The sequence below is a fragment of the Pongo abelii genome, chromosome X (assembly GCF_028885655.2).
Source record: "Pongo abelii isolate AG06213 chromosome X, NHGRI_mPonAbe1-v2.0_pri, whole genome shotgun sequence".
In the NCBI taxonomy this organism is placed as follows: Eukaryota; Metazoa; Chordata; class Mammalia; order Primates; family Hominidae; genus Pongo; species Pongo abelii.
Window position 1 is genome coordinate 22,144,967 of NC_072008.2, and position 15,037 is coordinate 22,160,003.

The window sequence follows — 15,037 nt, forward strand, 5'->3', positions numbered from 1 at the left end:
CTTGTTGGCCAGGCTGGTCTCGAACTCCTGGCCTCAAGCGATCCCCCTGCCTCAGCCTCCCAAAGTGCTGGGATTACAGGCGTGGGCCACTACGCCCGGCCTGAAACCAATTGCCTTTGAATTCATCCTGGGGAATCTGCTGAAGTGGACACTTTATGTAAACACAAAAACATCCTAATGAATGGCTGCCTCAGTAGGAGTGGCAGACAAAACACATGGTGCACTTTTCATCAAAAACACACAAGGAAAAAATTTTTCTTCATATCTTTTGTAGTTGCTAATAAACTTAATTCACGCACTTGTTTTTTTTTGTGGGTTTTTTTTTTTTTTTTTTTTTTGTACAATTCTTAGTACCACAAAGAGGAAGTGCTTTTTCTCCTTCCTTTAAGAAAAAGTTCCAGTTCAAACCATCAGTCTCTGTAGGTTGTCTTAATTGCTACTTTGCACTGCACTGGACTATGACTGATTTTTGGCACATGCTATCATACACAAAGTTCCTAAAATAAAATGCTCCAGGATATCCTAGGAACTCTTAGAAGGCTTTAAAAAGGGACTCACACACTGAAAGAATATCTTTGATGAAGACAATTCAGGCAAGCAGAATGATTGCAACAGAATTACATGATTAATTGAGATCTTGAAGTGGTGAATCCTGGCCACCTAACTTATCATGATTTGGGGGAGTTTCACGAGAATCCAGTTTTGATAGAACAATTGTTTTTTTCCTCCCCAAGTGACTATACATTTAAATAGCTAAAACATCTGTTCAGCAACATAGTAAAACATGTATACTCGGAACGCTTGAGAGAAGAGCCTGCCAAACAATCGGTTGAGAGGGACTTTGCTGAGGGAGAGCACCAAGATAAAGCAACACTGTTTGTTTTGTCTAGTCAGGGGGAAAGCCAAGGCAACCAATATTTTGGTTTTTATAATTTTCATTTGTGAAGAATTATTTGAGAAAGGGTGGCGAGGGGAGATTTCCTGACGGGAGTTTCTTAAGCTGTCCATTAGTAGAAGAGCAAGAGAGCCTTGGATGTCAACGCCTCACTCTTGAGACCAGCCACCAAACCACAAAAAGTGACTTTCTTCTCGTGTGCTCGCTACGGCCCTTCTGATGGAAGCAGAAACAGGGAGCAGCGTGGAGACTGGAAAGAAGGCCAGCAGAGGCACTCGAATTGCCCTGGTTGTGTTTGTCGGTGGCACCCTAGTTCTGGGCACGATCCTCTTTCTAGGTAAGTGGAGTGCAGGAGGCCGGGGGAACTGGATGTGTGTCGAGAAGTTTCCTTGTGCTTTATTGTAGCAAAACTTGTCATAACACAGGTATAGGGCTGTTTGCCTGCATTCGTAGGTGGTGCATCTTTAGTTTCTATCAAATATGCAAATGATAAAGAAGGCTTTTTTAAGGAGCCTAAATAAATAAATACACCCAAGTACCAAATGTATAGTCCAGAAGGCAAAGTGGGTGTAAGTGGCTTCGAGTGGCTGGCTGATTCTGTTGCATTGGGTGGAAAAATTTTTATGTGGTACATTTAGCAAAATAAGTGTTTGTGAATTCATAGTCACATAGTTTCATTTATATTTTGAGGAAAGACTTTACATTGTGATGAAAACCATGCTGGAGTGTCTTTCCATTTGACTTTTATTAGTGTTTGCTTGAACGAATCATGAAATTTAATTCACAAAACACAAATCAGTCCTTTAAAGTGTGCTTTTAATGATATTCTTCGATTCCTTTCTTATCCAGTGACTCTGGTGAGATGCAATTTGATTTACAAATTAATATGAAGGAAAACAGAGGTTTTTCCCCCAAGATTTGAAAGATATTGTGATTCAGTTATTTTAATGACTCTTGGTGAGAATGATGTACCCAGAGAGTATATAGGATGATAGAAGTGTATTCCTATGAAAAAGAATCAAGTATCTTGGAAAGGAGTGAGGGATTTTCTAAAATTCTAGGCTTTCTGAACCCTTGACTATTACCATTTTAATTTTTCTCATACAACCCGTAATACTTCATTAGCTTGAACGTTACGTAGGAACGAGGAGATTCTAGGTGCAGTTTGAAATGTAGCAAACCTGCAGGAGGCCATGTTTATTTTGGCAAGGGTAAACCAGTAATTAAACTTTAAAAGAGTTAGGGTTGTGTGGTTGAAAACTGCTAAAATGAGCAAACCATCTTTCCATGTTTTCTGTGGCTGAAGATTTAGGAAATTAGATGGGTTTATTGCTTTCTGATAAAGCGAAATCTCCTACTCCTGCAACTGAATCTGTGGCTCTTGAAAACTCTTGTGAGATTTCTCAGCACTTAGGGTTTAGACAAGTGTCCTCTGCTGAAATTCAAAACGAGAGGAAAAATTCTATGGGCATGCCAAAAGACTACATGCTATGTGGAACGTGACTGCAAGGTTAGGTTTTGCAAATGCTCCCAAACTTAAAAATCCCAATAATTATTGTTTATGTAAAAATGTGTACTCTTTTTAATGATATTGCCACTGCACGAAACTTTTACAAAACTCTACTTTTATGATTACATCCTGAGGCCGTGGCATATCCGTTGAAAGATTCTCCATGGCAGCAAATCTTCGTTCTTTCAGAGAAAATTATTCTTAGGAAATAGTGCCGATGTTTTTAGAGCAAAGTAAAATTCATCAAGCCAGACACTACTATTATGGATAAGGAGGTCTGCATAAAATATGAAAGAGAACTTTCCAGCGTGCCCAATAACCTGGCTCTCACCTTGACTCTCTAGGAGGAGCTCAAATGATGTTAGAGAATAAGGGCAAACTAAGGCTGTGGCCTCTATAACTTTGCTTCTCAAAATGGGTTCTGTGGACCAGCAGCATTAGCATCACTGGGGAGCTTGAGCTCCACCCCAGACCCGCTGATTCACAATCTGCATTTTCATAAGACCCCCAGGGGACTGTTTGCAGATGCAGGTTTGAGAAGCATTGCTTCAGGTGACCACATCTATTTGGATGTATACATTCAGGGACACTTCTTTTTGTCAAATATTTCTGCACTATTTTAGAATCACCCCCTTACCCCCTCTCCCCGTCCCTCTCCTCAACTCTGCCACCCACCTCCACTCTGCACCCAGGCAAAGTGCTTGTCTGAAAAGCTCCAGGGACCTGCCCAGCAATGCTCTTCATGACAATATCCTAGTTAGAGTCGTCTTCTCTTCAAGGGGCTTCCTGGTTGACTTTGTGGTATATTTCTCTGCCTGTCCACATTCACTTACATGCCTGCAATTTCTAGCATCCCCTCTTACCTCATCTTTGTATCTGAGGCTCTGGGATAATATCTCCTCGAAACCTTAGTGCTTCTACAGTAAGAGTGATCGCCAGTGGCCTTGCAGTGGCTTCAGAGAAGCTACAGAGCACCAGAATGGAAAACATATATGCCTGTAACCAGTTTATTTATTTTCAAGTGTCCTTTCTTCTTCTCCTTCCCCTGTCTTTCCTCTCCACAATCTGTTTCTCAGATGCACTGGCCGGCAAACTTTTTCTGCCAAGAGCCAGATAGTAAATATTTTTGGCTCTGTGGGCCATACGGCCTCTTGCAACTACTCAATTCTGTTGTTGTTGCACAGAAGCATCCATAGACAATATGTACACAAATGGGCATGGCTGTGTGCCAAGAAAATCTGATTTCTAGACACTGAAATTGGAATTTTATATACTTTTCATATGTCATGAAATATTATTTTTCTTTTTATTTTTCCCAACCATGAAAAAAATGTAAAAGCCATTCATTGCTCATGGGCTGTACAGAAACAGGCAATGGATTTGACCTACAGGCCACAGTTTGCTGACCCGTGCTTTCTGGCCATTCTTATGCTCTCGATCTGTGGATGACTCCACTGCATCCTAAGGGCATTTCCTCTGGTTATAGAGAAATCTACAATGAGAAACCAAACTGCTATTTACATGTATTTTTTAAAGCTCCTAACCATTCAAAAGTAACATCTTAATTTTTATATTAAAAATATTTTCTTTATTGTCTCTATTTCATTCACTTACACCTTCACATTATCTGGGCTTATTGATCCTCATTTATTTGGAGGATTTTAAAATAACCCCATCCATGGAGATAATGCTCTTCCTTGAGGGGTTGGGTCTGTCAGTGTCCCAATTAATTAATTATATACACACACACACACACACACACACACACACACACATATGTACATATATATATATATACATATATGTATATATATATATATTTTTTTTTGAGACGGAGTCTCACTCTGTCACCCAGGCTGGAGTGCAGTGGTGCGATCTTGGCTCACTACAACCTCCGCCTCCTGGGTTCAAGCAATTATCCTGCCTCAGCCTCCTGAGTAGCTGGGATTACAGGCACGCACCACCACGCTCAGCTAATTTTTGTATTTTTAGTAGAGATGGGGTTTCACCATGTTGGCCAGGCTGGTCTCGAACTCCTGACCTCAGGTAATCCGCCCACCTTGGCCACCCAAAGTGCTGGGATTACAGGCCTGAGCCACCGCGCCTGGCCTAATTAGTTATATTTAAAACCTTCCTTCTACTTGTCGTTAGATAAAGATACCTGATTTTACTTCTTCTTCCTTTGAGGTTTTGGGTCAAGAATTATTTCTCATGAAAGGAATAAGTCTTTAACGATTTTATTAGCTCTTTTGTTTTTTAAAATAAGGCTAGGATCAAGAAGGTATTGTCCAGAATTACAAAAATATTATTTACAATAAAGCTTATTTTTGCATTATGTAAAAGAACACATGCTCACTAAAGAACATTAGGTCAACATATAAAAATTGACTGATGGGGAAAATTCCCCCTGAGGTTCTACCACCCAGGCATATTGGAATATTGCACACTAATCTTTATGCTGCCCATATATATTTTTTTACCTAACTTTTTTTTTTTTTTTTTGCTTTATACAGAAATCAAAACACACCTTTTTGCTAAGAAACTTATTTTCTTAAAAACAGGACTGAGATGGGCCAGGCACGGTGGCTCACACCTGTAATCCCAGCACTTTGGGAGGCCGAGGTGGGCGGATCACAAGGTTGGGAGATCAAGACCATCTTGGCTAACATGGTGAAACCCCGTCTCCACTAAAAAATACAAAAAAATTAGCCGGGCGTGGTGGTGGGCGCCTGTAGTCCCAGCTACTCGGGAGGCTGAGGCAGGAGAATGGCGTGAACCCGGGAGGCAGAGCTTGCAGTGAGCCAAGATCACGCCACTGCACTCCAGCCTGGGCGACAGAGCGAGACTCTTGTCTCAAAAAAAAAAAAAAGGACTGAGATGTTCCATCGGCAGTTTTCTTGAATCTCTAATGTAACACAATGCAAAGAGGCTGTTTGGAGGATGGCAGCAGAGAAAAGAACAAAGGAAAAGCAGGCTCCATTTAGAGAGTGGGTTAATAAATAATAAAAACTCGCCACACTGGCTAGTAATCTATAGGTCTTCCATCTCTAGCAGAAATATAGGTACTGCCGAGCTTTCTGCCACAGAGGGCCTTGGTCCCCATTCACCTCCCACCATCCCTCTCCCCATGGCCACATCTCCAAATGATTCATTGTTTCTGCTCACAGAGCACAGCAAGAATGAATTCCCCAGAATTTCCTCAGCTACTACAAATATTTTTGAAATCTTAAACTCACATCTGCTAATGCCCAGGTGCTACCTGGGGTTGACAAATTGGGCACCCTTCTGTACTTCTGCAGACACCTATTTAGATAATGTTGCCAGCCAGATGGGGACATTAAGCCATTGGTGAAAAGCTATTTCAATTTTAGACTTTTTTTTTTTTTTTGGAGTGGGGGAAGGGAGGAAATAGCTGGAAGCTTGATCCCCAAAGTTGCAAATGTCTGGTAGCTAAGCTGGGCCTGGTGGGTGGAGAGTTTGTGGGGTTCAGGGCAGGCGGACAATGACTTTTGCTATCAATAGGTGATTGAGATATGTTCAGTATATTCTTTACCCCTACCCCTTTTTTGGTCCGTATGTGTATGGATGGTTTAGATAAGATCCAGAACTCTAAAAGCCAAACATGCTAGCTTTCTATTTCCATTCTGATTGGCTCCAAATGACATAGTTTAAAAGTTTCAATTTTCCCATCTTGAACATGGGCATGGAGTTATAACCAATAGAGTGAAAGTATGAGACTTAAACCACTGATAATTGGAGGTTGAAGCGACTTTAGAGAGTGTCTCGCCCAGTGGTGCTCATATTTGAGCATGTATCGGAATCACCTGGGGGGCTTGTTAAACCGCAGATGGCTGGGCCCCACCCCCAGGGTTTCTGAGTCAAGATATGGAGTGGCTTTCTAACAAGCTTCCAGGTGCAGCAGCAGCAGCAGCTGCTGCTCTAGAGACCACACTCTTAGGAGCTCTGGTCTAGTTATACTTACTTATCTTACATACGAGAGAACTGAGTTTCAAAGCAACCAAGAGTCCTACCAAGGTTATTTAGCTAGCAACTAGAGTCTGATTTCGTGACATTGAACCAACTGGGTTTTGGAATACCGTGTCAACACTGAGAAGGATGAACCGATATCAAATATCTTGCGTATGTTTCCGAGGGTGGTTTACCGGATGGTGGTCTGCTACAAGTCAGCCATTTATTTTGGTCTGTTTTTTCAGTGAGTCAAGGTCTCTTAAGTCTCCAAGCTAAACAGGAGTACTGCCTGAAGCCAGAATGCATCGAAGCGGGTAAGTCACAGTTTTCCATCCTGTGTCAAGTTATAATTATGGTACCTTGGGAAGTGGAAGAGAAGACAGGTGGTATTTTTAGTATTCTGTTTGCTTGAGGTTTACCAAGTACGAAATGCAATTTTGAAGAAATTTTAAGTTTATTTTCAAGTTTTGGTGTGAAACAGTGGAGCTTAGGTTTCCTGTTTTCTTTTTCCTTGCAAAAACTGTGGTATTCTAAGCGTTGTTACAAGGAAATCAGGAAGGGGCTTGGAAAGCTGAATGGCCTCTCTTAAGACCCACAAGCAGAGAACATTGGTCTTCCTATGGCTCCGCTGGCTGTGGATTCCTCTTTACCTTAAGCAGTTGCGTATTTTCTGGTCTGTGGGTCTGACTCGCCTGCCTCTAAGCAAGGCTCCTTTGTAAATAAATCCATGCTTCCATTGTCAGTGGGAGTCCCTTTTTTCTTTTTTTAAAATTGAGACGGAGTCTTGCTCTGTTGCCCAGGCTGGCGCGATCTCAGCTCACTGCATCCTCCACCTCCTGGGCTCAAGTGATTCTCCTGCCTCAGCCTCCCTAGTGGCTGGGATTACAGGTGCCCACCACCACGCCTGGCTAATCTTTGTATTTGGAGTAGAGACTGAGTTTCACCATGTTGGCCACGCTGGTCTCGAACTCCTGACCTCAAGTGATCCACCCGCCTTGGCCTCCCAAAGTGCTGGGATTACAGGCGAGAGCCACTGTGCCTGGCTGGGAATCTCTTTTTTCTGTCACACGTTGCAAGTCAAACTTCTCTTGAGGTGACCAGGCTGTGTATCAGTGGGTATCCCAGGGTGAAGATGAGTGCTTAAAGTGGCTGCAGTTTTGCCACAGTGTTTTATCCCATCGAGTTCACGGCTGGAGTAACCCCAAAAGCAGCGACAGGGAAGTTCCCATGAGGGAGTATCCCATCCCGAGATGGGGCCAGTTGGGATTCTAAAGAAAGAAGCACTAAATAAATGCCAGAGCGGCCGGTCAGTCCAAAGCATTTATTAGTGCAACTTATGTTGAAAGTGCTGCAGTGTATCCTCAAGACAGTGAGAGAAAAGGGGTGTTCTACTTAGGGCATTAGGGTGTGGAGACTATATGCGGGTTTAAGGAATTTGGCTCAGAGCCGGTACTAGTTTCTTTCAGTGTTTTGTGCATCAACCTAGATACCTTCATCAGTGCCTGGGAATGTTCAAGGGTCCAGTTTGGATCTAAGCCTGCTGGGAAAAACCTGCAGCTGGAATTAGCCGGGCATGGTGGCTCATGCCTGTAATCTCAGTTACTCGGGAGGTTGAGGCATGAGAATTGCTTGAGCCCAGGAGGCAGAGGCTGCAGTGAGCTGAGATCGCACCATTGCACTCCAGCCTGGGTGACAGAGGGAACTTCTGTCTCAAAAAAAAACAAAACAAACCTGCAGCTGGCTGGGTCACAGAGCGGTCAGGGTATTCTGTAGTTTTTGGTTAGGACACTGAAAGCGGCAGTGGGGAGGTGAGGGGAAACCTGGGGGTCCCACACACAGCTATTAGGTTTCCCTCCTAAATCAGTGTTAGGGCCTAGATTTCAGGGAGCCAGATTCTAGCCCTCACCCTCATTCTTTAAGTGGGCGGGGACACTTTTTTCCTTTTTCCAAAAGGAAAGTCATCAAACAAGCATGTGGCCCTTTCACTTTCCTCTTGGCCTTAAGAGGTTAATGAACAAATTCACCAAATATTTGTTGCACATGAGGTACTGAGTTGGGTTTTGGAAATAGAGCGGTGAACCAGGTATGGGAAGAAAGACAATAAGGCAATTAATACAATGAGAAAATTATGAAACTGGGTGTGGTGACACGTGCCTTTAGTTCTAGCCACATGGGAGGCTGAGGCTTGAGCCCTGGAGTTGGAGGCTAGCCTGGGCAAATTAGTGAGACCCCATCTCTAAAAGAAAGAAAGAGGAATATCAGTCAGTGGAACATGTTATAGAGAAAATTTAAAAAAAAAATAGAACAATGTGATAGCAAGTGACAGGATGGCTAGATTGAAAAGCCAGAGGACATGACCTTGAAGGTGGCCTTTGAATGATGAGGAGGGAACTGCTGTGTGAAGACTGAGGCAAGGGCTTTCCAGGTGGGGGGAACAGATGGCACAAAGGGTGCGTAGAAGCATGAACTTGGTGGACTTGAGGAATGGGAGGAGCTTGCTAGGTGAGGTGCAAGTGATGAAGAGTCAATGGGGGGCCCAAGTGCCAGTGAGTTTGGGCTTTCCTTAAGTGCGCTCAAAAGCCTCTGGAGGCTTTTATGAAAGAGAGTACATCTTAGGAGCATTTCAAAAGATGTCTTGGTGGAGGGCTCCATTAGAGGGGGTCTTTCTTGATGGAGAAGAGACCATAGGGAGCAAGAATAGAAGAAGGTGGCTCAGGTGGGTTTATTTCCGTACGCCAGGTGACAGACGATGCTGTCTTGAATTCAAGAGATGGAGAGGGATAATGGGGGAAGGTTTAGGAGGTAGAGGGCCTATTGAAGGATTCGATGCGGGCTGTGAACAAAAGCAGACAATTGTGGGTGATGCTTAGATTTTTGGTGATGGTTGGGCAGTGGTGTTTACTGAGATGGGAAATAGGTGAAAGCTTGTAAATTCTGAGACCTTATACAAAGTTAGTGGCTTAGATAATTATGTTAGTAGAGTTCTTTTTTTGTTCCATTCTTAAGTGATCAATATATATATGTATATTTTAACCAGGCTGTGTGTTGAGTGACTTACAGGCACCATCTCATAAAATCTTCATAAGACCCCTATGAGGTCAGTGCTATCACCAGCCTCACTGACAGATGAGGATATAGAGGCTTCTGGAGGCTAAATAACTGCCCAGGGTCTCATCCTGAGTTAGTAGCAGAGCTGGACTTCGTGTCCATGTCTGGCTCCTTTCCGTCTTTTCCTTGGTGATATGGGGCCATGCCAGGCAACTCTTTTTGGCCCTGGAACGAACTGAGAACTCCCAGGCCCTTTCCTGCTCCAGGCTTGAGTAGTTGACCTGGGGTTTTCTCCAGTGGTGAGAGATTGTCATGGAGTGGGGTGAGAGAGCAGGCGGAACTATCAGGACAGGTTTTAGAGTTTATGTCACCTGGTGCTTTGGCTGTGGTGGGGTTCTTGCAGATGTGTGAAATGGGAATTTTTGAGCTCATAAATTTTCAACTTGAGTTTAGAACACTTTTTTTGTATGGAAGGCCACTTATTTCATGAGTTTTAGTTCTGTATTATGAATCATAATAATGCAAGACTAAAACTTACAGACTGACATTCAAAGATGTTGCCTTCTGCCAGCTAGTGTGTTTTGCCTTGCTGTCCTGTTTTTAATTTTCACATTGGCGAATGGCTTTCTAATGTTGAGAAAAAATACTGATTTTGCTGTTTCTGGAGTGAAAGGCTCACCAAAGACCCAGTTCTCTTTAGTGTAACGTGAGCCTCAGTGTGCCCAGGGGTCTGCAGAACAGCTGTGAGTACACATGACGGGAGAATTGCGGCCAAGCCAGGGCCTTAAACAAGAGGCTGTGCGTGCGTGGGCGTGCATGCTGAAAGTTCAGAAGACTAGAGTGTTTGATCGCCTTCTGGACCATTTCTGAGCAGGTGCCAACCACTTCTGCGATGCCTCCTCTCCATAACTCTCCTCTTCTCTGTGTCCTCTTATTTTAATCCCTCTTTCAAAATAAGAGCTGTACAAAGAATGCAAAGAAACAAGGAAAGAGCATGCATGCTCATGATCACAGATAAGGACAGACAGGCTGACTGGGTTTGAAGCATGATTTAGCTATTTACAAGCCACATGATCCTGGGCTAAATATATAGCCACCCTGAGCCTCAGTCTCACCATGTGTGAAATGGGAATAACAGGTTTTACTTATACTAGTTGTGAGAATAAAAGAAAATAATAATGAGCTGGGCACGGTGGCTCTCGCCTGCCACCCCAGCACTTTGGGACGCCGAGGCGGACAGATCACTTCAGGCCAGGAGTTCAAGACCAGTCTGGCCAACATGGTGAAACCCCATGTCTACTAAAAATACAAAAATTAGCCAGGTGTGATGGCGCAAGCCTGTAATCCCAGCTACCTGGGAGGCCGAGGCAGGACAATCACTTGAACCTGGGAGGTGGAGGTTGCAGTGAGCCGAGATTGCAGGTTGAATCTGCACTTCAACCCCAAGGGGGAGGTTGCAGTTCAGCCTGGGCAACATAGTGAGACTCCGTCTCAAAAAAAAAAAAAAAAATTAAAAAAAGAAAAAGAAAATAATAATGGTAGTAGCAGTAATTTAGGTTCACAATGCTGATTCTTAACCCCAAACCCGGAAAACGTTGTAACTCTCAGTTGACAAGATGGGGGCCTGATCGCAATTCCTTTGATGGCAAAATTGGATCTTAACTCATGTGAGGCTGCTTCAGATTTCATTTATCCTACTTATAAGAATATGCATATGTTTCCTTATAGAAATATTAATGCACTTGCTTCAGGCCTGCCACTCCAGCCATTGCTGAAGTATTACATGATCTGTGGTTATATGCAATGTATTTATTTTCTAAACTCTGAAAAATCTATGAGCTCTGAAACATATCTAGCCTCAAGAGTTTCAGATAAGTGATTGTGGAATTACAGTTCCCAGATTTAGCTAACTACATACATACATACATACAGGATGCTTAGTGAAATTTGATTGCAGATATACAATGACTACTTTTTTTGGTGTATGTCCCATGGAATATTTGGTACCTACTTATTCTAAAAGGTGGTTGTTTATCAGAAATTCAAACTTCACCGGGCATCCTGCATTTATACGGTAATGTGCCCAACACAATTCTAAGCACTTTACATATATTTAATTTGCATAATGATTCTATGGGGTGCTATTATTATCCCCATTTTCAGGTGAGGAAACCAAGACACAGGTTAAATCACCTGCCTAAGGTGTCTTAGCTACTGCGTGGTGTTTCTCTCATTCAAACACAAGTGGTCTGACTAGAGTTTGTGACGATACCATATTGCTTAAAAAGGGCTTAGTATACTATGCAGCCATAAAAAATGATGAGTTCATGTCCTTTGTAGGGACATGGATGAAATTGGAAATCATCATTCTCAGTAAACTATTGCAAGAACAAAAAACCAAACACCGCATATTCTCACTCATAGGTGGGAACTGAACAATGAGAACACATGGACACAGGAAGGGGAACATCACACTCTGGGGACTGTTGTTGGGTGGGGGGAGGGGGGAGGGATAGCATTAGGAGATATACCTAATGCTAGATGACGAGTTAGTGGGTGCAGCGTACCAGCATGGCACATGTATACATATGTAACTAACCTGCACATTGCGCACATGTACCTTAAAACCTAAAGTATAATAATAATAAATAAATAAATAAAATAAAAAGGGCTTAGTGTAGGTCCTGGCAAAAAGGAAATACTCAATATTGGTGATTTTATTATTGTTTATTATTATTATTACTACTCTGTCTCTTCATCCTTGATTAACTCTAAAAACAGAGGCTGGTATTTAGGGAGGATGCCTCCACCTCTACCACATAAACACCAGCTGGAGACTGTGTGACAATTAACCTTATATATAATGACTTGGAAGAGTACACAGCCTGAGCTTTCACAGATTTCCTTCATCATCATATTTCTTTTATTAAAACAAGACTCTGGGTTTTCTCCATGGAGCTGAGTAGGGGGAAAGGCGTTTCAGTGTCTTGACAACTATGGTCCCTTGCAATTTGAAGTCACAGTTCCCCTGCAGAAACTGTAGCCCTGTGCCCCGCTGTGAATTGTGAATGATGAATTGGGAGGCTGAAACTAGAGTTTTCTCACTCAGCAGGCTTCTTTCCAAATTCAATGTGAGTGATGTATTTCCCAACTTGTATCAGGGACAAGGTCAGAGCTGACCTTGCAGTTTTTCTAGGTATCTGCAAGAATACTGGCGAGATGGAGAGGATACATTTGAGGGTTGGGGGCAGGGAAAGTTTGAGAAGGAGGCTGGAAAACAGTGTACTCATGTGGGTAAAAATGCGGGTGAGGGCTCCCCTGTGTGACTGTAAATGTTATGTGGGACTGAGACGTGTGATCCATGTCTCTGAGGTGTCACAGAGCAGAGTCATTCTGTGGCTGCATATAAATACCAACCAAAAGAAAGATTTTGTTATGTCCTAGCACATTTGCGCATTAAATATTAATGATAAAATAGTGGCAGTAAGTGGCCGGGCAGGGTGGCTCATGTCTGTAATCCCAGCACTTCGGGAGGCCGAGGTGGGTGGATCATGAGATCAGGAGATCGAGACCATCCTGGCTAATGCAGTGAAACCTGTCTCTACTAAAAATACAAAAAAAAAATTAGCCGGGCGTGGTGGCGGGTGCCTGTAGTCCCAGCTACTTGGGAGGCAGAGGCAGGAGAATGGCGTGAACTTGGGAGGCAGAGCTTGCAGTGAGCTGAGATCATGCCACTGCACTCCAGCCTGGGCGACAGAGCAAGACTCTGTCTCAAAATAAATAAATAAATAAAAAATAAAAAATAAAAAAGTAGCAATAATTAAAAATGTAATTAGAGATAACTGATGCTAGTTCTGAAGCACAAAAATGTTAAGCCAATTTGAAATTTATCAAACTTCTAAGTCTTTATTTATTTTTTATTTTTATTTTTTTAAGAGACGGGGTTTTGCCACGTTGCCCAGGCTGGTCTCGAACTCCTAGGCTCAAGTGATCTGCCCACCTCAGACTCCCAAAATGCTGGGATTACAGGCATGAGCCACAGTGTTTGGCCTCTAAACTAATTTTTTGCTAGTGTTTTTTTTGTGTGTGTGTGTGTGTGTGTCGTTGGGGGAGGTTTGAAAATGGTGGGGATTTTGAGGTCCTGTAGAAATTAGGATGTTTTTATATTATTCACTTCATTGAAGACAAAAGGCTGTTTGAAATTTTTGTAGAAAGTCTAGGCTGGAGAAATATCTAACCTTATTTTTAAACCTGGAGGAACCACACATGTAACCAAACTGTAAGATATGTATCTAAAATTACACAGATTGTACTTTTTTGGGGCAGTTCATTCATATTTAGCTGAAATCTCTTTGGGTTTTCATTACTTCAGACAAAAATATATTCTGGCATTATTTAAAGTATGAAAATTGCCCAGAATGTCATCTTTCCAATGTCATTAAAATATTGGCTGGTTTTTAAAAAATCAATTGGTACATATCTTTGTGCTAGAATGGTAGCCAGCAATTGTATGGCAGCTGGAAGAGCGTTGGAGTTCAATATTGGGAATTCTGGAAACGTCTCATTTTGTAATGAAGGGTTTTCTTTTAAAGTTCATGGTTACGTATTTATGCACACATCTCCTACCTATGGGTTATCTTCTATATGTAATTGTGTATGGGCTTATGAAAGAGGAAAAAAATGGTAGATGAGTCTATTGTGTCTTTCTGTTAACTTATACACATACTCAGTTCTACTGCTAGACCTGGGTCCCTCATTTAGAACACCCTACTTTGGCCCTCCTCTGGCCATGCCTCTCCTTCAATCAAGGCGTCTGTGGAGCCAAGTAGGCAGCCCTCTCCTTCTACACCCCAGAATTCCCTGCCTGATGGCCCCAAGCTCCCTTCCAGGATCTCTGTGAGTCTCTTCTGGGGCTTTATTTCTCTGAGAGTTACACTGAATATCAAGGAGCTCAAGAATTTGAAAGTATTTTGTAAATATAACTTTTAAATATTTAGATAGATGACATACGGACTTCTGTTTCCATTAGCCTTCACTGTGAGGCAAACCACCCAAACCATAGAGGCCTGGAACAAAAATGATTGGATATTTCTCATGATTTTGTGGATTTGGTGGATGGTTTCTCTGCTGATTTTTGCCTAGGCTCATTTGTGCCACTGCATTCAGCTAGACGGGTGCCTGGACTGGAAGGCGAATGATGGCCTCAGTCAATGTCTGGCAGTTGTGTTGGCTTGGTTTTTCTCTATGTGGCCTCTTGTCCTCCAGGAGGCTGCTTCAAAGGGCAGCTAAAGGGCTCCATTCAAAGGGAGTTAATATGGAAGGTGCAAGGGCTCTTAAGGCTTAGCTTTGAAACTCACAGAAAGTTACTTCTGCCAATTCTGTTGGTCAAAGCAAGTGACAAGGTCAGTCCAAATTCAAGGCAGGGGAAATAGACTCTACCACTTGATGGGAAGAGCAGCAAGGTCACTTTGCAGAAGGACAAGCAGGATAGAAGAAATAGTCACAGTTATCTTTGCAAACAATTGACCACACACTCTATTTGTATTCTTGTCCCATACCCCACAGATGTTAGGGATGGCCCTGCAAAAACCAGTGATGATAATACCACCAAACTT

The 15,037-nt window shown here is 42.7% G+C and overlaps 1 protein-coding gene across 1 annotated transcript in view; it reads left to right on the forward strand.

The window, feature by feature from the left end:
• The first annotated feature begins 362 nt into the window (after positions 1-362).
• PHEX (phosphate regulating endopeptidase X-linked) overlaps positions 363-15,037 on the forward strand; it is a 223,791-nt gene continuing 209,116 nt past the window's right edge. Inside the window, exons 1-2 of the mRNA XM_002831452.4 lie at positions 363-1,232; positions 6,620-6,688. Of these exons, the coding sequence (XP_002831498.2) occupies positions 1,115-1,232; positions 6,620-6,688 (187 nt within the window). The 5' untranslated portion in view covers positions 363-1,114. The remainder of the gene's footprint in view (positions 1,233-6,619; positions 6,689-15,037) is intronic.